Raw genomic sequence first — 27,675 nt, forward strand, 5'->3', positions numbered from 1 at the left:
TCTGTTACATTCATTGATGTTATGACTTGATGCTTTTCAGAGGAATTTTTGTGGGTGTACTTAGATACTACCTGACTTAAAAAAATCCTGGTGTTTACATAAATGATCCCTACCCACTATCTAAGAATCTATGTTTTATTTTAGTAGCTATTCCTTCTTCTGCAACTGCAGAATATTCAGCAATCATAACACCACAGCTTATTTTTTGTTACGTTCCATACTACACCATATTAGCAGCTTATACCACAATGCTATTTTAATTATAAAATGCAGCAGATTATCGCTTCCTTTCCTGATGTTAGGTTAACCTCTTCTAGTGCCTTGGGCACTGCCATAGCATCCTCCATATGTGAAAACAAGTGGGTCTCTGTACCTTACTGACTCACTTCATAAATTATTTTCATTTTTCTTAGGCTCTCCTCTAGTGACAGACAGTGGCAGTTCCTACATGTAGTAGAATTCACCTTTGTGCTGTGCTATTTAGTATTTCTGGATTTCTAGGTAAGAGTTTGCAATAGCTACCCACAGCACAGCACACAAGTGGTGCATTATGAGACGGCAGTGCACCCACAGCTCCTATATCCTACTAAAAACAGTGGCATGCACTCTTGCTGGAGAGTGTTATTTCTGTATTACAGCTGCAAGGTGCTTCAGGACGGTCAGAATTCCATGGCAGTCTCATAGCTGTGGTTCTCACAGGAGATTAAAGCAGACTCTTGGTGATGGTTCTGTGGCAGGGCCAGGAGTTGGACTTGATCCCGAGGGGTCCCTAACTCAGCATTTTCTATGATTCTATGACGCTATGAAACACAAACCTATTGCTGAACAAAACAAAGAGTTTAGAATGATGTCACAACACTGCATGAAAAATGTGAAGGGGCAACATACAAAACTGTATTGGAAGTCATATGAGGTGTTGTTCAAGGCACGAACCCCACTCAGACACGAACAAGTGCCAGAGCAGAATTACCGTTTATTCAAACTGCCAAGGTTTAAATACCACGCCTGAACATGTCCCATGACCCTCTAACCAATGACAATCAAGTATTGTCTGAGAACCCGGGAGACCACAACTCCCATGGTTCATTGCTACATTCTTCCTGCCACAGTCATATTCACTGGTTCCTGTCTAGCAGCCACCCATCTTTTATGATAATACCAAAAAACCCTTTATAAATGATAATAACACTCACTTATAAGCAGCATAGAGCAAGCAGGATGCTCACTTGCAAAAACCTGTTTTGTTTGCTTGACTTTACTTGTTTCCATAGCACCTTCTATAACGAACATTTTGCACACTTAAGCAACCTTCAGAAGATCTTATGTGCTGGGTTTTGCTACTACAATAACATTTTCCCTATAAAATAATGGTTTATCATGTGAGAATCCTATTTCTGACAGAAACCAAATCATAAGATCTGCAAGATATACTGGAGAGCATTCATAGTTCTAGCTCTAGGTGTTTTATTGCCTGTAGCAACAGAGCAGCATATCCACATGCATTAGTGTGTCATGAGGCTTTACTAAGTCACTGATGCTCACTCCATTAGGGTAGTAAGCAAGTCATGCACACGGTTATTATATCATGATTATTTTATCTCTATACACCTATATCTAGAAGGATAAAAAATATACCTATCTGTGTGTGTGTGCGTGTGCATAATTTATTTTCTCAAGAACATGGAAACAGACCCCCAAAAAAGTCAGTCTATGTATATAAGGAAAATACAGAAGAAATGCAAGAATCCCTACAGCTGAGATTCTTATTTTGTCTATTGCTATATGTTATGTCCCACCCTTAAGGGGAAGGGAGCACCCCAGATCTGTAGATGCTTGTGGTCAACGGAATGACAAAAGTCAAAGAGTCCACAAAAGCTCATAAAATTTTATTAGTAGATTATACACTTGGCATGGAAATTGGTTTGCTAGTCCCTGACCTACTACATAAACACATGGCAGTGGGTTTTGGATGACAGGGTAGCATGAAAGGGAAGAGAGATAGAGAGAGATGAATTAAACAGGTGGAGAGAGAAGGAGAAAAAAGAGAGAAAAAGATGACCAGTCCTGGTTCCAGCATGATCCAGCTGGGGTGTTCGAGGTGCTGGAGCACACATACAGAACAAGCACACCTGAGCTTTATGGGGATACCTGTTTATAGATAAGTTTTCCCTGCTCTGGAGATCAGTTTCTTGTTTTCTGTGCAAATCAGTTAGCATCGTCAGCCGGTTCTTTCAGACCTTTCTGGAAATGGGTCGGAGGCTTTGGGGCTTTTGGGTGGTCTTGATCCCTCCCTACAGTCCATGCCCACTTCTCATCCTCACTTCTGCACTTGATGTGTACCGTGTTGTACTTATCTCTACAGGACCTGATCAAGAACATTTTTCCCAGAAAAGTGCTGCTCATTCCTCCATACATGCCCCCTTCTCCAGCCACATCCTGTTCTTCTTGTAGTGTGTTATTACCAACAATCCTTGGCTGTTATTATCAATAATCCTTGGTTGGCTCCACATCTATCTAGCCATCTGTGTTTTGAGACATACACATCTTCTAGGTTTCTACACTATATTTAATTTTATTGCCTTGTTTCCCACTGTTAGTCGAAACTTAAACAGACAACTTGCTGTTAATGTACACAAATCATGGTTCAGTTCCATCCCATGAAGAAAAAAAATCAAAGCCCTGATACCAAAATACATGCTAAAAAGTGGATTAGTTTCACTTTTTTGGTCAAAAGAAAATTAAAGGGAAAAAAAAAAGTCCTCATGTCACAATCTGTTCAAGTAGGAACATAACAGTGAACATTAACTTTTGAAAGTAAAACAATTAATTTTTTAAGAATATAAAAACCTCTACTAAAATATCTTCATCCAATATTTTGTTAATACTTTGAATTCTGTCGGTCAGACATTTCACAATTACATAGACACCATTACAGAACATACTGTTCTATCATACTGTTTCAATAAAGACATTGAAATACAGCGGCTGGTCTTACATTTATAAACAATATGGTATAAAGAGTAGAAATAGTATTCTGAACAAAGTTCTGAATAGTGAGGATCACACCAGACTTCTGCTAGTCTACAGCTATGGGTCTCATCAATTGTGCCCAAACACTTAAAACATCATGCTGAAGGTCTAGGATCTGCTCATGCCTATACTGCAAAATGTATGGAGAAATTATTTCTTATGTGGAGGTTCTTCAACTAATCAGTAATTGTGTTTGAATGGCAAAATAGATGAAATTCTGAAGGAAAGGTGCTTGGCTTCTTAGTTCTTAACCAGAAAAAAATGAGTTGCCTGGAGGTCCTCCCTCCTTGCACTTTGAATAGCTTGTGTCAGATGCCTCCTTGTCTAAATCCATTTTGGCAAGCTATGCCTATCCATGCTTTAAAAAGGATGGATAGGCAAAAAAGTGTGGACATCCTCTATAATTAGGCCTTAAAAGGTTCCATTACCCATGCTTTCCCCCTTAACTTTTAATCTGTCTGCAATTCTTTTCTAAAGTTAGACTACTTTACAGGCACATGTAAGGTATGTGAATATCTTTCACTCCCTTCTTCTTTCCCAAAATTCATGAGCTCTCATGAACAATATTCCATTTTAAACTCCATAGCTATTCTACACAGCCAGTGGCCAGCAGGACTAGGCAAGTGTACTGGTAAGGCCACACCTCAAATCCTGTGTCCCATTCTGGGCCCCTCACTACAAGAAGAACATTGAGGTGCTGGAAAGACAACAGAGCTGGGGAAGGGTCTGGAGCACGAGTCTGATGAGGAGCAGCTGAGGTGGTTTTCCCTGGAGAAAAGGAGGCTCGGGGGGATCTTCTCACTCCCTAAAACTCCCTGAGAAGAGGCTTTAGTGAGGTGGGGGTGGTCTATTTTCCCAAGTAACAAGTGATAGGACGAGAGGAAATGGCCTCAAGCTGGACCAGGGCATGTTTACATTAGATATTAGGAAAAACTTTTTCATGGAGAGGGAACAGACTGCCTAGGGAAGCTGTGGAATTACCATCCCTGGAAGTGTTCAAAAACTGTGTGGATATGGCACTCGAGGACATGACTTAATGGTGAATATGGTGGTGGTGCTTGGTTGAAGGTTGGACTTGACGATCTTAGAGGTCTTTTCCAATCTTAATGATTCTATCACCAAGGCACAGAGGTTAAGTCACATATAAGTCATGTAGAAGTTCAGCATTAGTTGTGACTAGCACATCCCAGATTAATTTAGCTCCTCATCAAACGTTTGGATCTGCATTTCAAAGGCTATATGTTACCCTTCTGCTGTGAGAAGGCATCATGTCTACACCACGAATCACAACTCACCCATATCTGCAGTGACCACGGTGGACTGATTCTCTGGTACTGAAACGGAATTCTGGTCCGCGCTGCGCGAGTCCTCGTTAACCTCCTGCTGGCTCTGGCTGAGCTCCGACCGCAGCTCTGAGTACTCATCCTCCTCCCTTGGAGACAGAGCAAAGGCAGAAATAAAATCCTCTGAGGAAGTACCTTCTGTGACATTTATTTCAGACCTGTCAGCTGAGCCACAGGGTACAATCCACAAAAGTTTTGTTCAGTCAGTAGAGAAGACTTAATACCGTTCACTGCAAAGTAAGTTATGTGCTATGCCCATAACACCCACTTGCAGCAGCCAGTGCCTGGTTTCCATTTCTTTATTCCCAAGTTCATTATTACTCCAGACCACTGTAGAAGGAAACAATGGGTGGAACTGAGTGCTAGCAAGGATGTGTGCAAGGACATCTGCAGCAGCTCCCCAACTGACAATTCACACAGATCAGCACAAGTAGATTTGATCCCAAAGTGGTTAGAAATAACTGGTTTTGGTCTCTTTCTCAGTTCAAGGATGTCATCAGCTTGTGTGCAAAGCAAGCATATGCACATACCTGCATATGTGTATCAAAATGCTCTTAGAGACAGGTAGCTTTTTCATTTTCTCTTCCCAAAAGAGAGAACAGATAAGTGAGGATTGCACCGAACTGCTGGAGTTAGAAGAAAATAAAAAGCCTTAGTTACCTAGCTTTTAGTTACCTAGCTTTTAACTTATTTGTCAAGCTGGTTCAACTAAAATAATTGAGGACACAGAATACTTTAGCTAAAGCTAATGAGCTTAAAAAATTAAGGATTTTCCCTTCTGTCTCCACACAAAGAGTTGAAAGCACTGGGGAAGAAGATAAGTAAATGAATAATAGCTTTTCCTGAGAACATTTGTAAACATTTTTTCTTACTGATTTGACTCTGAATTTTTTTTTTACTTTCATAGTGACTGTTTTTACATTAAAGTATCTCTTTTAAAGATAAGAAAAACATCAGTTTATCCAGGTGCAGAGCCCCTCTGAAAGTAGAAAAACAGCTATCATTCTGTTTCACATTGAATCACATGAAGAGATTAATTTTGCAGCAGATTCAGCAGAAAAGTGGGAGAATGAAACTGTCTGCATTTGGAAACAGTTAGAAAAGCAAAGACCTGTCTGGGGATCTGCATCTGAGAGGGGTATCTGTAATGTTAGGTTTGCTGTGCATATGCCACATACACTGTGTATGGTGATGAGTGTTTCTTGCAGCATTCAGCCTGGACTCGTGTCTGCATTTTTTAGGCAAAATAGCAGAGAAGATGGCCCCTGCACAGAGGGATCAATAACAGAAGTGAAGTCTGCTCTCAGAGTTGCAGAGGTGACAACTTATGAACCTGTCTTAAAAAAACTCCAAAAAGGAAATTTCAGTTTGCTTGCCGAGCAGGGTTTCCCAAAGTACTGAGATGTATTTTCTACAGGAACTACTATGCTCTTCTACCCCTTACATTTGCTTCAGCACAAAGACAGTGTGACTTTATCAAAAGCACTTAGTGACCACCATTAAACAAAACGCAGGTCAGCCAGTTAACAGAGACTTAGATCAAAGAAAGGTCTTTGAGTTACCATGCAATATTTGTTTCAGACAGTGTGAGAACTCAATCATGAACAGCAGGAATTAAAATAGTGAAATGAAGACACATAAGAGCGAGTTAATGTTCCATGAACTAGTTCATTATTAGCCACAAAACAAGCCAGTAGTAATTAGCTTTGCACAAAAACAATTACCAAGCACTCAAACAGTTGTAATTTTTCATCTAAAGGTAATTTATTTTTTAATTTCTGAAACAATTAGTCCTACATTTTTAAAACTTAAATTACCTTTAATTGGACAAATGGCTCTACTGACCCTAAAACAATGGTACATGTAATAGTAATTTCTCACCACTCTTATTGGGTTCTTCTTGCATAAATTTTCTGTTTAAACCACAACACAGCTTCATGTAGCTAGCACCAGTTCTTGTTTTTTGGTTTAAGTGCCCTCAGTATCTCAGAGCAGTTGAAAAGTATGTCATGTGGCAGAGCTCACACTCTTCTGATGACTCAGGTGAGAAGTCATTTTCTAAGTGAACTAATGCTTCTAGGATCTGACCAGAAAGATCAGAAATCCATTTCTGGTAAAGTGACAGCTAGGTCAATCAATCACTCCACCACCAATCCCAGTGGGAACAGACTGAGGGTAAAAACAAGGGGGAATTCAAGGGCAGGGATACATCACAAATACAAATTCTCCTTTGAAACTGACATTGACAGCAACAAAAGATACTGCTTTTCATCTTTCCCCAAAAGAGAAGAAGAGTCCTCCAGAGGCACTGGAGATGCAAGGTGCTTGGCAATTGACTCCAGGAGGTGGAAGCATTACAACTTTCTCACTGCTGCCATCATGGACAGCCTGGATAGAGAAAGCAGGTAGGCAGGTTCTGCTTGTTCTGCAATGGGCTCTGATAGTTTCCACTTGCTGGAATGGTGAGTTGGAGGCAATTAAGACCAGATCAAGTCATTCTAGGCACAGAGTGATGTGGGATCAATGTTGGAGAAAAAACAGTGTGGTTTTCAGGTACTTATGCACTAATTGCTTTCTTCATGTTCAGGTGCACCCAAGGATCACAAGTGCTGCACAGACTCTGAGGAAAATGTGTTCAAATAGTGAGCAAAATGCACACTTTCCAGCATCCTTTCACACCAAAGATGAGTACTTACACAATGCTGACAAGGTTCACATTCTCTTCACAGCTCCAAATGCTGCATGGCTTCACACTTTAGGTGGCAGCAGTTTTTCAACACACACTTTATTTAAGTAAGTATATTTAAAAATATATATATATTTTATATTTTTTTATATATATATAAATATATATATTTAAAATGTAAATATATTTCATAGCTCTCTAAGACCCTCAGATAGAAAATACTACAGGTGCATGTGCACAGCAACTCAGAGATTCACTGCACCCTGCGTATAGACAGGCGAGGTCCCTCTGAACTAGTTCACTTGAGACAATATGGGAATTAATCACTGAGGGCAGGTAGAGCTGGGCATTGTATGCTGAAGCCAACATTATCACATCCACACTGCCATTTGAATTGAATCCAAAGTGTGCTAGCTTCCACCTAGCACATATTTAGAAGCTCCAATTAGACCTGCAGGTCACTATGTAAATGTGAGAGTAAGTGCCGTGCGTTATCTCATTTGATGCTGTTGTCTATTCTCTCTCCTTCTTCTTCATTAACTCCAACACAACCTACTTTCTAAATATATTTCAGATTAAAAGCTGTAAGTCTAAACCAGTGGTTTTCCAGCAACAGGTTACAGGCTTCTTCTTCTTGACAATTGTTTCAAATAATTCTTAGCAGGCACCAATGTTGAACAGAGTATATTTCTGTCTGCATTGTTAAGAGTCTGTTTTTAGAGTTGCAGAAATGTACCCAAACAGCCAGTGGTTTAGAACTAAAAGCAGTAAGATCTCTCTCCTTTTCCTTTACCCAAACCTCTATTTGATATCTAAGAAAAACAGTCATATGCTGAAGTTACAGATGATTTTGACAGCCAAAAATAGGATTAAGAAAAAAAATCAGGTTTGAATGAATCTAAGACAACACTAAAAACTTTTGAAGTCAGAAATATTCATCTTTAATATAGACATAAGTCCATTTTAGTACACCACTGTATAATTTATAAATCCTCTCTGTGCTTCAGAGTTACTCAGTGTAACCTTTATGTCCAAGTATTTACAAAATGACTCTATAACTGGGAAGATCCATCTGATTGGTTTTGCTGTCTTCTAAGTTGTACACACTTCGAGAGAAAACAGGAGTGACATACATCTTGTCAAAGGACAGAGAACCTTGGCAACATAAGGCTGGTCTACTTGCACTTGAGTATCAGCAACTCAATTTTCAGCCTTAATATCATATCAATTACAGTTGTATTTCACCTTTTCTGCTGTCCAAAGCAGCAACAGCAGCAGGGAGATGAGACAACTGCAGATGAGTGCTGGCTTGCTCCCACAACCATGGTGAACTCATTTTTCTAAGGGAACGGTGGAAGAATCTAGTGCAAGAGCTGCTGCTAATTTCATGGGGACACACACATGGAACTTGCTGTACCCATGAAAAGGGTAGCAAACCTAGAAGAATCCTGTAAACTTCTAAAATATTCCTGTAAGATAACTACTACTAAGATCAGCAGGTCAGATATGCCTGGGAAAAGACATGTGCATCAACATGTGACTTAAGCTGTCTTCTTGCTCAGAGAAGCTGTGGATGCTCCATTCCTGGAAGGGTTCAAGGCCAGGCTGGATGATGCTCTGAGCAATCTGGTCTAGTGGAAGGTGCCCCTGTCCATGGCAGGATCTTTAGGGTCCCTTCCAACCCAAACAATTCTACTGTTCCAGAGCTGGCATTACCAAACCTCATGAGCAAAAGCCACTACACCTCTAAACTGATATTGCAAAGGCAAAAAACCTCCCAATATTCACACCAAAAAAACACAGAAAAATTCTCTGAATGGAGAATATTAACTAGCTTATACAGTCAGCCAACACTCCTCTTCAAACCATTGCAGTACCTTATTCAGATTCCAACACAGTGGCTGATTACTTTCTGCCCTACTTTCTAAGGGTACTACTTACACTCAGACAAATAGCTACAAATTTAAAGATAATACAATTTAAAGAGGATAGTCAAATACTCTCTACAAAATTCTGGTTTCTTCCAATTGTTTCTGGAATATTTTGGGGTTTTGGAAGGAACTATGAAGAATGTCATAAAGTGGCAGTACATCAAGCTACGTTAGTTTATTTTTACACCCTAAAACCTATACATGAAAAAAAGTGACCAGTCAGACTGTGTCAGCATTGGGGAAACATTTATCTGTTATGCAATTAAAGTAAACTCAAGAAGACTGTTTCCGGAAAGACAGCCCAATTTTTCTGATACTGCAAGTAAAGCCTCTGCTCTGTTTTAGTTACAGGTATCAAAGAGAGAAATCAAAACTAAAATCCCTCCTGTGCTCTGGTTTAAAGGTAAGTATGAATGCCAAGGCTCTACAGGGCCATGGTCCCAGAACGCTTTCTCTCAGGATTGTTTTGTTTCAGCTCCTGGACTCAACAGCCCCCAGAGCCAAGGGTGGAGCGCTGTGAGTCACACGTGATCTAGCAAAGGACAGCAATTACACCATCCCTGCTCTGTGGGACTGAACAGCTTCTCAAGAGTGACACATGTGGATCCCAGTGTGGATTTACAGAAAGTCACAGCAGGAAGTATCAGCTTTCCTTCTTTCAGTTGTCTTTACAGACAGTATGTAATCCCTTCAGTATCTACTTGGTTGCAATTTTTAGGGGCAGTATTACTCTTCTGTTCCCCAGACATCAAATTATTGGCCTGCCAAAGAAAACAAGCTATTCCCAACATTAAAGGAAGTAAAAAATCCACTAACAACAAACATTTTTGTTCTTATTAATAAAACCAGATAAGGCATTCTAGCTGCCTGAGCAAAACGAGTTCTCATATGATTGAATCAAACTGGAAGAGCACGACAGTGGTGTTGCAGTAGTATTTTTCTGATCCCTTTAAAGAAAAACTGCACTTTTCATAAGAAGCAACATGAGCTTCCCATCAGGCTTGGCTCTTACACCTCACTTCCCTATGGATGCCATAGCTGATTCATTTATGGATGTGGTTAAACATTCAGAGCATCCACCTGATTCCAATATTTTGTAATTGAACACCACTTGGCATTTACTTTGGCACAGGGATCTCAAACAAACCATTTTTATGAATTCTTTGTAAAATTCTTCTTAAATGTCATAGAGTTCATCTGTCATTCAAGAAAAAAAAAAATCAGTGCTTCTCAGATTTTGCTTTTCATCTATTCAATTGGTAGATCTTTACCAGAGAGGAGGGTAGTATGGACAGTATCATGTTGAAAAGAAAGGCAACTTGAAACAAGACAAATAGAAAATTTGTCTGCAGAGGTATCAAACATGAATGAATAAGGGAGTCAGGGGGATTTTTCTTCAGAGAAGTACTACCAGTATAGGAAATACCTGAAAAATCTCACCATGATCATCACTAGTTATGAGCATCTCATAGGGAAGAGTATTTATCTTCTTAAATAAAATGAACATAATGTGATTCTACCACTGCTTTTAAAGTGCTATATATGTGTGTGTGTGTGTGTTGATACTTCCTCTTATTTATGGTACACCAAACCTTCTTCTTTTTGCATACAAATATTTTCATGAAAGGTTAAGTGAGTAGTTGTAACAATATTGCCTTGTGCTAAAAGAAATATTTAAAAGGAAGGACAAATAAAGCACACTACCAAAAATTGCAGCTAACAGGTAAGGAAAACTGAAAATTTGCTACATGGCTAGAGCATCATGCCAATGTTACCCACAAAACCATCAAATCTAATTTGAAATCTAATTCCTATTCTCTAGGAAATCTGTAGATTCTAGTTGTTTAGTTGCATCCTCACTAGCTAAACTATAAGAAGCTCCTTTTGCATTCTAGTCCAACTTCTCTACGTTGAGAATAATGGGTAAAAACAAGAGAGAACAATGTTTCCATGTAGTCTAATACACAGTTTACTTTAACACAGTAACATGTAATGATCCAGTGTAATACCCTAAGCCTTGCTGCTCCAAAGACAGACAACAATGGGATTTGTACCATTGTGTTTTGTCAAAAATACCAGTAACAAGCAGGTGAAAAACCTACTGAAATCTATTTCAGCCATAATGCTCACCACAAATGATTTCACTTAGATGATCTACAGGAGGCCACAAAACAAAGTTAAAAGCACAGCTTCAAGTTGGGTGGCTTCATCTTCCTTTATACACCCTTGCTGTCTCTTACATGGTTCCCCAGGACATTATGCTAAAGGAGTATTTACATGGCACAGTGCAGTTTTTTGCAGTGCTTGTTAGGTTAGCAAAGTGTTATTTTGCCAGAGAGAATGCAGCACTTCTAGGTCTTGGGATGGTACTCTGCAGAACACACACCTTAATTATGGGCAGCTATTCAGCATCAGTCACAACAAGCCCAACTACCTTAAAGTTGTCATCAAATTATATTTAGAGTATAATTCACACCATGTTTTGCACTTGTCTTGCATTGGCCCAGGATTTCCAGGAAGCTGTTGTACCTTATTGTTGTTCCCTGTAGTCGATCGATTTTCTTGTTCAGTTCAGCAATGATACTGTGCAGCTCTGTGATGCGTTCCTCGTAGCGCAGCGTTGTTCGCTCCTGCACATCTTCATGCTCTCTCATCAGGTGGGATTGCTCACACTAAAGCAGAGAAACCAGGAACAGAAAGGGTGTTATGAATACCTGCATGGAGATCACATACAAGGCAAAAGTGCACAGCGTTATGGTTTTCTTACTCATCCTTAGCAAGCAAAAACGAGAGAGATAAAATATTGACAGGTACACAAAGGTATGTAATTACAAGATTTTAGAAACCGACAGAATATGCTGTGTACTTTTATCATTTTTTTTTAAAGGGCAGAAGTTGCCCCTCCCGCTTGAATAAAAAACACCATTTGCAACTCAAAATAGCTACAAATATTGATCTTTGAATCCAAGAGATTCAAGGCATATTGTGAATCTTCAAGGATCTTCCCAACATGCTCTGAATTAGAACAATTCCTATGGCAAAACCCACATCATTATGTGGGAAATGTAGAAAAGAAAATTAATTACACTTTGAGGTTATGGGTTCTTCTCTAGTATAAGTATTTGGTTTTAATTAAATTTTAAAAATAATATAGCATATTTTTATTATGTTAGTGTTCTATGATAGAATGTTTATGATTAGAACAATTAAAAGGCTGTTTGTTTTTTGTACATATCACAAAATCATCCTTCTTTCCCACAGAATTTTAAATCTAGCCTCTTTGGCTTACTCTTCTGACCATCAAACACTCTATTTCAATTACAGCAAACAATTACAGTCTACTGCAACTACAAACCAGGAGCGCATGGTGACTGAAGTTATGTTTGGTAGTGGCTGGAAAGAGTAAGACTTTTAACGTTTTTCTTCTGATGCCCCCCTTCGTTCAAGCCTGCTTGCACCCATACAATGGTATGTACTATGCTGTCAGAAAAGAAAATTCACAACCAATTGACAGTATAAAACCTACAATCCTTTCACTGAAGACCTGCAATGTAAAATCCTAGTAGCCATTTCTAAAGATTATGTACAAACCTAAACATCCACTTGTCAGATTATGTGACCAATACGTCTGTTCTAGAACAAGCAGCAGTCACAAGTACTGAGGCCATGTTGCTGAGAACACAGCTGCGATGGGCAGGGCACGTCTCCAGGATGAAGGACCACCGCCTCCCCAAGATCATGCTCTATGGTGAACTTGCCACTGGCTGCCACAAGAGAGGAGCCCCGAAGAGAAGATTCAAGGACTCCCTGAAACAGCATCTCAGCCTTGGCCATACTGATCACCATAACTGGTCTACTCTGGCCTCCAACTGGGAGGCCTGGAGACACGGCATCTATAACGCTGCTGTTTCCTTTGAGAACGCACGCAGGATCACTCTTGAGGAGAAAAGACAATGCAGAAATAATCGTGCCCTGCAGAATATACCACCTAAGGAGCCCTTCTGCTGTGCTTTTTGCAAGCAGACTTGTCTATCTCGTATTGGCCTTCTTAGCCACCAGCATGCTTGTAACGTGGGTAGAGCCCTTCCCAAATCTTCGTTCGTGAAGTCTAGCCATGATGACAGAGGTTCTCCAACATTGCTGCATCAAAAGCTTTTTTCAATCAAGTAAACACTCCACAGAGAGGTAACTCCCTAAACCCTTTGTATCATAAATATGACATATCCAAACTAGCAGGTGTGGCAGAATTTTCATAGTTTGCTCTCATATTTTTTGGCCACTTACATTCATAGCTTGAGAACATCACCTATATAAAAGCCTGATTGAAAACTAAGATTTCCACTGACCTTCAATAATATTTTCATTTTAAATTTTAAATACAATTTGTTCCATGATTTTTAGATTTCATGAGTATGCACACTGAAAAGTAGCCCAGACATTAGAGGACCCTTCCATAGACTACAACAAAATAGTTTCTTACTCCAGCTGTAGCCAAAAGCACTTTTGCCTATACTAGGAGCAACAGATCACATCATCACATTGAAAAAGAGAGCAAAGGGACACAGTTTAGAAGACTGAAAATATTCTCCTCACTTCTAAGACTTCATGTTGGCAACTGATATCTTTATAGATGTATATTATAATTGTAGAAACTTTCCACAATTTATTTATCACATTTTCGGTTTTTAACATCGTATCCGTCTGAAGAACTACCATGGCCTTCAGAGTGCAGAAAGAACACAGAGAAAACGTTTCACAAAAGCTTTAGAGCAGATTTAGGGGGAATAAACAAAAATCTAAATTTCCTCTGACACACACATATGTCCATAAATGGTACTTAAGCATTAACCAGATCAATCAATTATACACACTAGTGTTTTTTTTCCTTTTAAACCAGAGATGATTTCAGATGAAGTGTATAATAACTGTTTTCTGACAATAAATAAAAACCCTATCACAACAATTTTTATCTCTCTAAGCTATACACTGAAAAGCAGAATTTGTTTATCTTGACTGAAGATACATGGGCTCTCACTAATGGACCCCAGCCACATTACCAGACTTGCTTTCTGTTTTCTCCAGCCGTTTCTCAGTCACCATTTTTCAGGACAACCATCGTTTAGTGACAGATGTACTTTGTGAACAACCAGAAGTCTGGTAATATAAGACAATAGTTTCACATTTGATTTTTTTAAAAGCACTCTTGAATTATCTTAGGCAAAAGCAACTGAAAAGGGCTGAAAGGAAATCTCTGTGGAAGACAGGCCACGATGCTAACTAAGGACTGCACTGCCTTGGAGGTGGGCACAGAACTACATCTCCAAAGTTCTGTCATCCATGACAAGCCTCAACTGAGAAAGGCAAAAGCATCCGAACAATGGAAACATAGTTCAGTATGGATCCCAAAATGCAGCCATGGAAAATTCTTTTTGGTATACAGGATTACTCTTTGTTATGGAACATTCATCTCAAAGTTCAAAATGAAAAAGAAACAAATGCATCTTTTGGTACCCGCTGCTGAATTTTTTCTCTGGGATATTGCAACTGTTCATCATCCTCCTTAGTTTTTTTGTTCTTTGAGTCTCAGAACAAAATGATCTGCTACCAGTTTTTATTTCTTTCCAAGGTGTACGATATAAATTAACAATGACTGGAAAGACTATTGTCTGAACTCTTGACGGTGTTCAACCACAAGAGCAAGAAGAGGATGAGGGAGAACCATGGTAAGAGAAAATAATTTAACCCAAGCTTATTGTCTCAATATGTGATTCTTCTGCCTATCAATGTACAAAAATTCCTAGTGAAGAAACACTAGCAGTGCATTAAATTATGTTCACCTTTATGTTAAATTCGCAGTGTTCAGTCAAAGGACAAAAAAAAGAACCACCAGCAGCAGTGCTCATTAAGAGATGCCCCAGTGCCTCAGGCCCTGCAGAGACAAACACTGGCTATGGTGTTGTTCACCAGAATACAAGTCATCACCTGAACAAGCCACAATGATAAACCTGTCTAACAGGATTACAGGAACTAAAAGTCTTTGCTCAACTAACACAGTACTTTAATTTAAGAGGAGTGGCAGATTTAAAAGTGGCAATCCATTAATCTAAATTTATGTGTAAATACAAGTCTATGGTGCTAAATCCTCAATCACGACAACATGCACAGTCAGAATTAATTGTTTTGTTGTATATTTTGTGCATACTTGATGTGGAAGATGAATACAAGTACACAGAATTAATCCACGTCAGATAAGGACATCACACAACAGAATGAGTAATTTCAATGTTCATCTGAACACCACTCACTTCTATTTCAAGTTACTCTGTTAAATGAGAAACTGAAGCCTTCCTGTGAAGTTCACATGTTCTTACACGTCTGCAGAGAATGTTGCTTATGTTCTTATATAACTACAGAGTGTTGGTTTAATTCTTATACTGAAATTCTGCTGTCCCTCCCTATATTCTGAATAATCAAGAGGATGGTAAAGAATTATCACTGCAGTAATGGGACATGCTACTGTGTGATACACAGTCCAGAATTGTACAGCAAAGTCTTCGTTACCCTGTGTCTACAGCTATTACGGAAACTCAAAATTATGACTAAGAACAAAGAATGAGAGAGTAGGAGTACCTTGTGAGAGGAGATGAAATGATAAGAAAGATGTAGTAAGTGAATTGTCTATTCTTGTATTTACTGAAATGTTTAGCATGTTATTAAATTCCATGTTCTAACACAAAACTGCAGAGCTCAATGTCATAGGATGTAGGAAATTCCAAGAATGTAGATAGATTAGAAAGCAGACTATATAAAAAAGACTATAAAAAAAAAATCCACAGAGGAAAGGACCATATAGGACTACAAAATGCAGTGTAGCCTGTTGCTCACAGATGTTGGCAGAAAGGTGGGGGAGTGTGAAGGGGGACAACTCTATGCATTTCTTATGCTCTCCCTTCACACATCCAGTATTTATCACTATCAAAGCCAGGACACCATGCCAGGCAGAGCTAGCAGAAAACACTACAATTCTCATAACAATGGAAAGATTTTTGGAAGAAGACATTAGTTGAGATTGACCAGTGCTTTATAGCAAATTTCATTCAAGAGATCACCTCGTTGCCAAACTGTACACTGACAAAAACACAAGAGACAGAGATCTGCTGTGTTACTAAAATAATAGAGGCATGTACAGAAAAATTATAGCAGGTCTCTACAGACTGCAGATTTGGAAGCAAGCATGCTACAACCACCAATAATCAATTACATCACTTTACAAAATTTTAAGCCCAGGCTATCCAACTATCTTTCTTCACCATTTGTCATTGATTACTTGAATTGTGGTTCCCCAAATCACCTCCACTCTGCAAATCATTAATCCTTTCTTCAAAATGCCTCACATGCCTCATGAAATGATGGGAAAAGTATTACCAAAAATGTGATTTAAGAGCTATTTGTTCCAGAGAGCATTTACCATGCCAGCTGAAATGAAACATGTGCTGCCTTTGTAAGTATAATCCAGATGCAGAATAGAGATTTAATACTGGACAACTAACATCTGAGTATGGTTATGCAGAACCTCAAACACCTCCTATTTAATTTATGCCTTCTGAACCTCTGATTCACATTAGACAGAAGCTGTAGAGGAAAAAATTGTATGATACAATATGAATTTGAATGAATCCCTGTGGAGCGGGAGGAAAAGTTCAAAAAACTATGTTAAGTGACGTATCTACTTGGAAGTGATGCAGTTAGAAAAAGAAGAAAAGATGGAGTGGTTCACCAGTCTCAGTCTCAGTACTTAGTCATAGCCAACGCATTGAATATATGAGTTGTGTTTCTTTAATGGTTTATTCCTTAAGAAAGATTGTATTTTATTTCTGCTTGAGGGTATTTTAAAAAAAATAAACTGAAAAGAGATAAAACATTAAAACTTTTTAGAAATTTCTCATTAAAAAGTAATTTATCTGAAATCTAGCTAGCATGTTAGTTTCCACATATTTCATATGTGAAAGGTGGCAGTCATCACTAGGCTTGTGTTCATAAGCACAGGGGTCAAGCTCATGAAACAACCCTCAGCATGAAAAATTGAGTGCTATATACACATGCATAATTGATACCCCATCAAGGAAAACACTGAACAATCTCGTGCTAACAGAGCACATGATAATTGGGATTAAGGACTGATCCTTAATCCCAGTTGCCACCAATTCCGTGCTGAATGGGAGCACTTACAAGGCACTTTTCACTAGCTGAGAAATAATACATGTATTTTTAAGCAAAGATTTGGAAATAAAAGTAAAACACTGACAAAAACCTGTGGTTAGCATATACAAATAATAACAATGTGGTCATGCAGAATGATCAGGATCATTTGGATACAGTGAATCATTCTGACAGTTTAATGATTGTTAAATGCAGCCTCATATCAAACTGTAAACAAGATGGAGGATTCTATCTGAAGAATGCCACAGATATTAAAAAAGGCTCTCCAGATTATAGCTGATATACCATGTTAACTCTCAGCTTGGCTCTGGCTCACATATTGAGGGGAATAAAAACATGAAAGTGTTTTTTATTTCTGGATGTTGCATTGATGGTCTGCAATAACAGTATCACTTACAAGCCCATAAACCTTTAAGGTAGCTGAAAAAAACCATTAGGAAATGCAGGCAAAGGCCAGCATAAGGGAGGACTGAAGTAAAAGCCTAAACATGACCGCTTAAACATTTCTACATTTGGTTTGAGTTTAATTAACACAGATACCAGGCCTTTCCAAAATGCACCGAATATTGAAGACTCTAAATCTGCAAACTCGCAGGATGGCTGAGGCTGACAGGGAGGTCACTTATCTGGAGGTCACTTATCCAGGCCCTTACCCAACCCACCAGGTCCAGGTGGATTGAGGACTTCTAAGATTGGAGATCCTACAGCTTCTCTGGGGAACAAATAAGATGCCATACTTTACAGGACAAAATGCTTTGATTGTCTCTATACAAGCACAAATGAATATGGGGTTTGAACTAGTTTTGAAATGTAAAGTATTTACAAATGGCATTTGACACAAAGACAGTATCGGAAAACAAAGGTTTTGTTTATAGGAGAGAGAAATATTAAGAACAATAGCTCAATTTTCCTTGTTTGCATTTGCATCTCTAAAAGAGCTGTGAAATCATTAGAGGTCAGACCTTACTCTTATTTAACCCCTTGGCTTTCCTGTGGCTGTGTTTTCCACAGCAGATACACACCAATTGACTTACTAGAGGCTAGACTGAGATCACAAATAATTTCTCATGTAACACCAAAGCACTGACAATTGGCAATAACTTTTATCAGTGTTAATTTGTGTTGCACTTACATCTGACCCAGAAGTGGAAGGCTCTGCAACCAGTTACCTAATCCACTGTGTATAGGATCCCAAAATATAATATTTGCAGAGAGAGATTTGAGTGGTCTTTGCAAAAAGCCGTGGGCTACAGAAGCTGGGAAAAACCCTCTTCATTGACCTTAGCCCTGAGGATTTTTCCTGCCTTCTCCAGCAGGATGTGAAGAGACTCTTTGCTTGATGTTATCACATGCTCTGCCCAAGCCAGAGTCGGCATCCTGATCTCATCAAACCCCTGCAGAAGACCTTTTGTGCTTTCTCTCTCCCTTTGTGTTCCCTAAATCCTTGCATTCTGTAAACCTGAATACCTTTTTCCCTCTGTAATTCCCCTAAGATAAAATGGGTTTTCTCCTATGATGTATGTGTAAGAACCCAAATTTGTTAACCTGGGTTTTTCCCTTATGTCATCCCCTGAAACCTCCTATTTATAATAATAGTAATAGTTACAACCCCCTGTTGAATATGTAAACCATAAACCCTTTAAATATGAACTTGTAAGTCCAATAAAGGATTCCAGTTTTCTGCCTCCGCTGGAATCATCGTAGTTATTGACTTGCTACAACTGTGGGTATGCTGCAAGTCTTATATTCTAAAATATTTCAAAGCATTTGTTGTTTATATTGGCTTCAAACCAAAACTAATCTAATTATTTTTAGGGGGTTTTTTTGAAGAATGTCATCAACACATAAAACTTATAACCCATGGCAAGTATGTGTCTTGCAGTCTTAAAATTCTTTTCACTTTTGACATTGTTGAGTATTTTATCCTCTCCCCACATACTATATTCCTCTCTGAGAAACAACAGCTCCACAAAACCAAGGACCATCTTCAGAATCTTGAACTACTGTTGCTCACCTGTGCTTTAGCCAGTTTCTTTTCCAACAGGTCACGTTCCTTTTCTGTTTGTTGTAGACATTTATTAAGCTCCACTATGTCTCCCTTTAATGAAGCCAGGGCTGCTAAATGAAGCTGGAAGACAAAAATGAAAGAAACAAATTAACTAATTCGCAAGCTACGTAGCAGTAGCATTTCAGAGAAGAGACAGTATTATACAGCAGCTGCAGTATCACTGGGTTTCTGTAGTAGTTAATAAGAACTTTACTAGAACAAAGTCTAAAAGGAATCTACATGCAAATAAATATTTTTAACATGGAATTTTTCTCTTCAGACAGCACACACATTCCTTCACCATATCCTTTATAAGGATAAATACAATGAAGAATAATTCAGGTAGAAATGTGTAGATTAGTTCTAGCTTTAGTTTATTAGGAGGCAGGTTGAGTCTTGTGCTCTAAAACCTTATAGCAAATGTTGACTAAGATTGGTATTACAGAGTAAGGTGTATCAAGTTTCGATGCCTTTAGACATAGAGAGATTATCAGTTTGGTGAAGGGAATACCTCCATGCAGAGGATTTGGGTTTATTTTGCAACTAAAGCTTACTCCACCTTGAGCTACTGCTCTGCAGTTCTGCTCAGTCCCATGCCAGTGAGTTTCAACAAATCTAATCTACTGAACCCACACATGAAGGACATGAACTGTTTTTCTTTCTGCAGTCGATCCTTTTGATGAAAGATATGTTCTGCATTTAACTGATAGCATTTGGTAATATCTATCAGGTTAGGATAACTAGTAACATTGAAACTAGGTTAGCTACACAACTTAGAAAACAAGAACAGTTCTTACAAGAATCCTATACTTTTAACTCGTTCACACTCTCTTTGTCCTTAAATATCCCATTAATCGTTGCACCAAAGGCATCAGCTAGAATTCAACACTCAGTACTGATAACTACAACTGAAAAGTCCTGGAGGAAAACTAGCCACTAATACTGAAGTCTTTCTTTGTAGTAGTAAAGAAACAGCTTCAAGTTATACTGGGTAAGAAAACAAAAGTGACCTTTCACACCAGAGTAAGCAACACAGCAGACACTGCTCTGCTGTCAAGACTCAGACTGAAACATAAACCCTGCTTCTAGTCCTTCAGTCAGTTTCAGTCCCTCAGTCTGATATTTTATTGGGCGGGTCACTTAAAAGTTATTTTTCATGCTTCATTTACAATGAATCAGCTAGTGAGTCCTATTTTGATAACAATTTTACCTTTCCAATACTGGAAGCCAGCAAAACCATACGTGCTTTCACATACTGATATGAAAGCAGCTTCATGACAGCAGAGAGACTAGATTATTTGGCAAAAGCTTCTTCACATACAGTATTGTCAGTGTTATAGAAAAAATCCTCTGGCTTCAAGACAGAAAACATAACTTTAAAAAGGTTTTTGGATGCGAACTCTGCAGTTTTAAATGCTTATTCTAGAAGCTCTGGACATCTTCATTTGTGAGTTCAGTACAAAGCATTTTTATTATGTCAGTTACAAAAACTTCTTAGGAAATGCAGTTATTTGCCTAAGTGCAAATACACACATGCACAATTACATGTTGCGTAAACGTTTCTACATTTGGTTTGAGTTTAATTAACACAGATACCAGGCCTTTCCAAAATGCACCGAATATTGAAGACTCTAAATCTGCAAACTCGCAGGATGGCTGAGGCTGACAGGGAGGTCACTTATCTGGAGGTCACTTATCCAGGCCCTTACCCAACCCACCAGGTCCAGGTGGATTGAGGACTTCTAAGATTGGAGATCCTACAGCTTCTCTGGGGAACAAATAAGATGCCATACTTTACAGGACAAAATGCTTTGATTGTCTCTATACAAGCACAAATGAATATGGGGTTTGAACTAGTTTTGAAATGTAAAGTATTTACAAATGGCATTTGACACAAAGACAGTATCGGAAAACAAAGGTTTTGTTTATAGGAGAGAGAAATATTAAGAACAATAGCTCAATTTTCCTTGTTTGCATTTGCATCTCTAAAAGAGCTGTGAAATCATTAGAGGTCAGACCTTACTCTTATTTAACCCCTTGGCTTTCCTGTGGCTGTGTTTTCCACAGCAGATACACACCAATTGACTTACTAGAGGCTAGACTGAGATCACAAATAATTTCTCATTCGCAGACACTTGTGAATATTTCAACCTATTTCATAAAACAAATCAAACCCCAAATTTAATCACAGCAAAAACTGTTGGATAAAGAAAATACACTAAAGATTGTTAAAAAAATTACATAGAACAGGTAAACTACTGTTATTTCAGTGAGCAGGATCAGTTTTAGAACATACTAAAAAAAAAAAAAGAAGAAAAAAGATGCAATTATGGAATGTTGTCCTTTGAAAAATTAATCTGGTGTGGTAGGGGGAAACAGTTTTTCCCCCTGCAGTTGTAAAATGGTAAAATCCCAGGGGGTGGTGACCCCTGGAAGTTTTGAAGTTTTGTCCAATGGGCGCTTCTGCGAAATGTAAACATACCACAAGGAAACGGAAGAGAAGGTTAGTTGTAGTTTGGTAGTAGAAGAAGTGGCCATGTTGTGAAAGCCATGAGGAGAAACAGCAGCAGGCCCACTGGGGGCTGGGGCCCCCCAGCCCCCAGCGGGGGGCTGCGGGGACCTGGAACAGCATAAAGCTGGGCTAGGTGCCTGCAGCTGAGAGCTAAGAAAGTTTTCTCCACTGTGGGTGAGCAGAGACAGCAGCGGCAGAAGCAGCGTCCAGAGACTATGGCTAAGAGCCAGGACAGATAAGAACTGAACCAAACAGCAAACGGCATGCAGCAAGAGAGAGAACTCCTGGAAGGAGAGCTGAGAAAGAGAGACAGCAGCAGAGAGACAGAGTTGGGGTAAGACCTGGAATAAAACCCCATACCCCTCTGAGACCTCTGAGAAAGGAGGGAGATGAACTCCTATTAAGGAGAGGAGCCTTGGAGTGCTGCAGCACCAGAGAGAGAGGAGCTGAGAAGCTCAAAGACGTCCTGAAGCTGGACCAGGACAGAGAAGGAATGCGGAGGAGGTTGACCTTGGCCCCCCTCGCTGCTGCTGGCAAGCCTGGCAGCCTGAGACAGAGCACAGGAGCTCTGGTAGAACTCTTGAGGCAAAGGCTTCCAATTGAATGCTGCCCAAGATGTTCTGACTCAGGGGTGAACCCCCCTGAGGAAGGGACTTTCACGAAGATGCCCCTGCATTTTGTAATATACCTGTGGTGAAACGAGTTTAGTCCCTGCTGGCAGTCCACAGGTGAGACCTTCACTTAGAGTCGAAGGAGAGCCAAGAGGAGTGAAAGGAGACCCCCTTGTGTCTTGAAAGACCCTCGTTTGGAGACGACGGGCCAAGAGGCTTGGAGACCCCCTTGTGTGTATTGAAAAGAGATCCAGCTACAATAATCAAGTTATGGCTGCTGCACAGAGAGACCTGCTGCCTTAGAGACATTGCTGCTCTGAAGAAGGGATCTGTCCTTCTTCCCTCCTGCACTTTTATTTGGAGGGGAGAAGAGATCTGATCCATTGTAAATACTTATGTCATGGCAGAGATAGTTGAGATCGTGTGTATAATGTATTATAATATTTATGTGTAATGTATTATAATATTTATTTGTACAGTCATTTGTAATATATTCCCTTTCCCCCATTCTGAGTCTCGTGTTTTGTCTGGAAAAAACACATCTTATACTAGGTTGAGATTGGGGGAGGGGGCTTTGATAGAGAATTAGATTTTTTGGAGCTCTCAAACCATGACATCTGGCAATTTACACTTGATGAATGAAACATGGTGCTAATAGCACTTCTGAGTGTGCCTGAGGCCTAGAGCAATGGCCCTACTTCTACTACAACAGATGTTTACAACATCATAGAAATCAAAATTTTAGGTAACATGAGAAGAAAAGCCCAACACTGACACCTAAAACTAACCAAAAGAGAAAAAGTATCTGAATCTGGAGGTTGCACAAAAGAACTACATGTTGCAAAGTTCACTCTTTTGGGATTCTTATGAATCTTGACTGTGGCACTGGAGGGCAGCCCACACATCCACACGAACAGCCTTTAAACTGACACTGATACTGTGCAAGAATGGTCAGCCTTGCTTTCATCTTCCAGAGGAGGAATCTGTTGCTACTTCCACTCCAAGTGAGGGAGTAAAGTAACAGCAATGTATGAATGTATGGAAATGAGGCTGTAGGACACCAAGCTTAGGACAAAATACTGTCTTCACTTCAACTCAGCCTTAACACATTGTCTTGGACCATAGCCTTTCTTTAAGTAAAAATAAAAAATTAAATTATTATGCAATTATGAGCTAGGAAGGGTTTGATATGTCCATACTTAGAAGGATTTTATCTCCACTTCAGTGAATTTAGCATTCCTACTATCTTTACAGTCACTCTCAATTTAAGTAAGAAAAATTATGTCTCTATCAGTGAACTGATGGAAAGAGGAAACAGATCTATTTTTTTCTATTTCCCCTTTTGCCAAACATGACTGGAGAAAATTAACTTAGGAGAAAAACAGCAAGGTTCAGTGCAGTCCCTTGAAAATCTCAAGATGCCAAACTTCTTTCCTATGTTCCTTTCCAGCTTGCTCAGGTGATGGGCACACCTTTTGTCCCTCAGGAAAGAAAGGAGTGGAAAACTAATCCCAAGAATGAACCTCACTCAATCCTCTGCATTTAGCACTGAGGTGACCCACAGCATAGGGCTGGTTACAACATCCCAGGCAGTGTAAGCTTGTCCACAGTGACTTGTTTACCAAGACCCTCACCATTTTTTGTATCACCTTAACTTGCTCCTTCAACTTCAGTTTCTTCCGACTGACAACAATCCAGACCTTTCAAAACAGAAAATGCCATTCAAGAACCACTCAAAAATTAAGATACTACTTACTATGCTAACTTAATCATAATTTACTAAAGCATTCTGTGGTTCTTGTGTTTTTGCCAACACTTCTGAAACAGAAAATAATTTCTGATTTCTAAAGACAAGACTGTGGAATAGCAATAAAGCTGACCTTAGGATCTCTGTCTCCAGACATGATGTGATGTACTGTCACCATAAATTTAGGGAAGCAAAATCTGTATTGCCATGTCAAATCAGTGATCCACACATCCAGCACTTTGTTTCCACCATAAGCCAACCAGCTGTCTCAGCAACAGGAAGGAAAAAAAAAAAAAAAAAAGAAGAAAAAAAAAAAGGCAAAAACCCCACCAAAACCTCTGGAATGTACTTGTCCAATTGTTTGAAATTCAAAGAAAGAAAACATCGCCCCAGCTTTCCTTAGCAGCTCACACCCTAAAGAGCTCTATATTAGAATGTCCACTATGTAACTTCCAAAAGTACGGCTCTAAAATGATTTTTAAAAGCAGTCAATCAACTTTAAGACTCCTAGTTGTGGCAGCAAAACTTCCTGGATGAGCGTGTGCTTGCTTAACAAAATACATTAAGTTCAGTTCTTAATTACTTGACTTCTGCATCTCTGAGACCTCTGCATTCCTCTCCCCACTTCTTTAACCTCAGGCCACCAGCCATACTCTCTTCAAATGTCTTCAAATCCCCACTTCTCCCAGAACCCTAACTGCACTCACCAATTAAAGGTTCTCCAGGGTGAACAGGTGGAGAAGAAGTTGCAGTCTCCAGTGACCTCCCACCTTACAATAAAGTAGTAGGTTTTAGAATGTTTTTAGAAAGATAATGTGCTATAAACAAGTTTTACATGGCTTAAATATCACTAATCTTTACACTCCTGGCTGTAAATCTCAGACTTGTCCATGCTGCATTCCCAGGTCACCGTCTCACTATTGAAGGTCAATTCTTAGTACAAGCAACTGTCTCCAAGGTCACACTTAGGCAGAAGTCAGTTCGCTTGACTCCTAATCTTTAGCTGCCAACCAGTTCAAAAAGGGATGCACAGTTTCTCGAAGGGCAGTTAATTTCTTCAGACTTAATACAAAATCCTAGGCAGGAAAATTACCTATGCTGCTGTAACTTAAGTTGCTGCAGGAAGTTTCCACATTTCCCTCAAGCTCCATGTCATAAACCTTTGTGTAAGTTATCTTTGAGTATTTCTCTCATAGGAAACACCCAGTACATTCTGACATTGCCAATCACAAGTCCTACATCTTTTATTGCCTCCTCTTTCTTGTTACCTGGTCAATACACCAGGGAAAAAGCTGACTAATTTTCATGAAGGCTTTGCAAATGGATGGCAAACTGCAGGAGACTGTGCGTTATTTCCTGTTGAGGTTTTCTACTGCACTGGACGTTATTACTGAAATTATAATTTCAATGAATTGGATAGAAAACAATCACTGTTGCAAAATACAGCCTTGATAAGGCTTTGTGATGAATCAGCTTTAACAGTAAGTATGTTATAAAGGAGTATGTTACCGTTTCTTTCTCAGTGAAAGTATGTTGAATAAAGAAAAATCTTAAGCACAACTTTTACATTCTATCCTAACTCCCTCCCTTCTAAAAAAGTCCACAGGCCTATCCAAGTAAGTTCTTGCTCTCTATGGCATAACTCTTTTGAATTAAATCTCTTATTGAAGAATTCCATTTAAAACTTCTTCTGCTCAGAAAAACATTAAAAAAATTTTTGCTTTAGTGAAAACCACTGGGGTTTTTTCTCTATGAGACTAAAGCAGTGAGTTGCAGAACTCCTCCAACTGATACCAGTTATTTGAATGTTCATGTCTGATGTTAGCTATCAGAAAATCTTATGCAAAATTTCTGAATGATGCCTCAAACTCTTTTCTGGTGGCAACTACTTTCAGAAGGAAGTAGCACAGAGATATACCATTCATGAACCAGAATTTTTGAAAGAAACTCAATTGCATGAATCCATTTTTCTTTTCTAATCATTATATGGCTTACATTTCAAGCAATGGAATCTCCAGTGCACAAACTGAAAAGGTGAAAATAAACATTGATAAATGTTTACTATCAATTGCATCTGCACAGGTAAGTCTGAACAACTGGCAGCCGTCAATCAGCCCACTGAATAGGAATTTATGTGGGTAAGTCTTTTAGTGTTTCAGTAACCTGGATGTATTATTCAGTTTGTAAGAAATACTTTGTTGTGCACCGGACTAATAACCCAACACGGTATCTCTGTCTATAGCATCAGGCATTTGTTCAAGTGGCTTTGTACCTTTTCAGCAATTTATTTAGCAGCCTTCTCCAAATAAAAAAGCAAGTAGCTGTAAAATTTGCAGAGAATCAAGGACCTGTAGCATGACAAACCCAGACTAGAATATTTAAGTCAAGTGGTGACGGCAATTTGTAAAGACGGAATCAAAATTAATTTGAAGGTACAAACACACAGTAATTACAAACCAGAAGCTACTCGAAGTGTTCATGAATGCAATGTTTAGAATTTTGCCCAGTTCACAACTTGGTCTGCACAACTCGTGGAAGAAAAAGGTGCCTGGAAAATCCTAGTACAAGATTAAATGTGTTTCTCAAAACACCTCCTCCCACAATGACCTCATTTTTTTCTTTTCTTTCTTATAACTGCAGATGCAGGGGTTTGACAGATAAACTAGTTCTTGTTCAACTGAGGATGTCTCTACTTTCTTCTTCAACTAATGTAAAAAATATTCCTTGGTCCATCAGGAAAAAGTGCATAGCAATTTTTTTTAAATGTCAAAAACTTCTGCAAATGGAAAAGCCATTTTCCGACTGGATTACTATGTATTTTGGTTAAGACTATTCATTTTATATGACCTTTTCTCTGCAATTTTTCTGAAAAAGAATAAAAGTGAAGATTCAGATGTGTCTACTGGACAATAAATCTTCATTTGTATAGTCACATGCCCAAAAATTAATTGCACTTAATGAAATCACAGAAGCTTGTAAATATCAAAGTTGAAAGCCTCAGTCAAGTAAAAAAATTGCAATTGCTCTAACATTGTGAAACTAATTTACAGAGTATTTCCACCATTACCTGCCTGTCTCTACCAAGCCCAAGGCAGGTTCACTCCTTATCTTGGACTTTGAATGCCAAACTCAACCCTGTATTTCACCCATGCAGTCCTATTAAATAAACAGGAGTTGCATAGATATTTATGAGTCCAGAGCATGGTTCCATGGAAAGTGCACATCCCCTGAGACTGTCATTCTCTCCTTGAGTATAATTTTCTTTGCTTTAAATCATCAAATAATAACAGGAAAAAACCATTACTAATTCTCTAAGGAAGTCAGGACAGCACAGGAAGTTGCTTGTACAGCAACTTCTACATTTTTTATGTTTATATCATACAAATGCATGCCCATGTATGCACATATATAGAAGAAAATCAGGGGTCATGACAAGACAAAATTTATAATTTAGAGGCATTGTATGTGTCACACATTCCACTTAAGACTTAACAATGTCTCTGTATCCTTCTTATGACCACTTTCACTAAAGACACAAAAAGACTTGC

The 27,675-nt window shown here is 38.9% G+C and overlaps 1 protein-coding gene across 2 annotated transcripts in view; it reads right to left on the minus strand.

Annotated features, from left to right (window-relative positions):
* MCC (MCC regulator of WNT signaling pathway) overlaps positions 1 to 27,675 on the minus strand; it is a 205,038-nt gene that overhangs the window by 53,530 nt on the left and 123,833 nt on the right. For both annotated transcript variants that reach the window (XM_027712627.2, XM_027712630.2), the window contains 3 exons: positions 19,225 to 19,338; positions 11,520 to 11,662; positions 4,326 to 4,462 (listed from right to left, as the gene is read on the minus strand). In XM_027712627.2, the coding sequence (XP_027568428.1) occupies positions 4,326 to 4,462; positions 11,520 to 11,662; positions 19,225 to 19,338 (394 nt within the window). The remainder of the gene's footprint in view (positions 1 to 4,325; positions 4,463 to 11,519; positions 11,663 to 19,224; positions 19,339 to 27,675) is intronic.

The sequence above is a fragment of the Pipra filicauda genome, unplaced genomic scaffold (genome assembly GCF_003945595.2).
Source record: "Pipra filicauda isolate LSUMZ 115617 unplaced genomic scaffold, ASM394559v2 scaffold108_size2327098_pilon, whole genome shotgun sequence".
NCBI lineage: Eukaryota > Metazoa > Chordata > Aves > Passeriformes > Pipridae > Pipra > Pipra filicauda.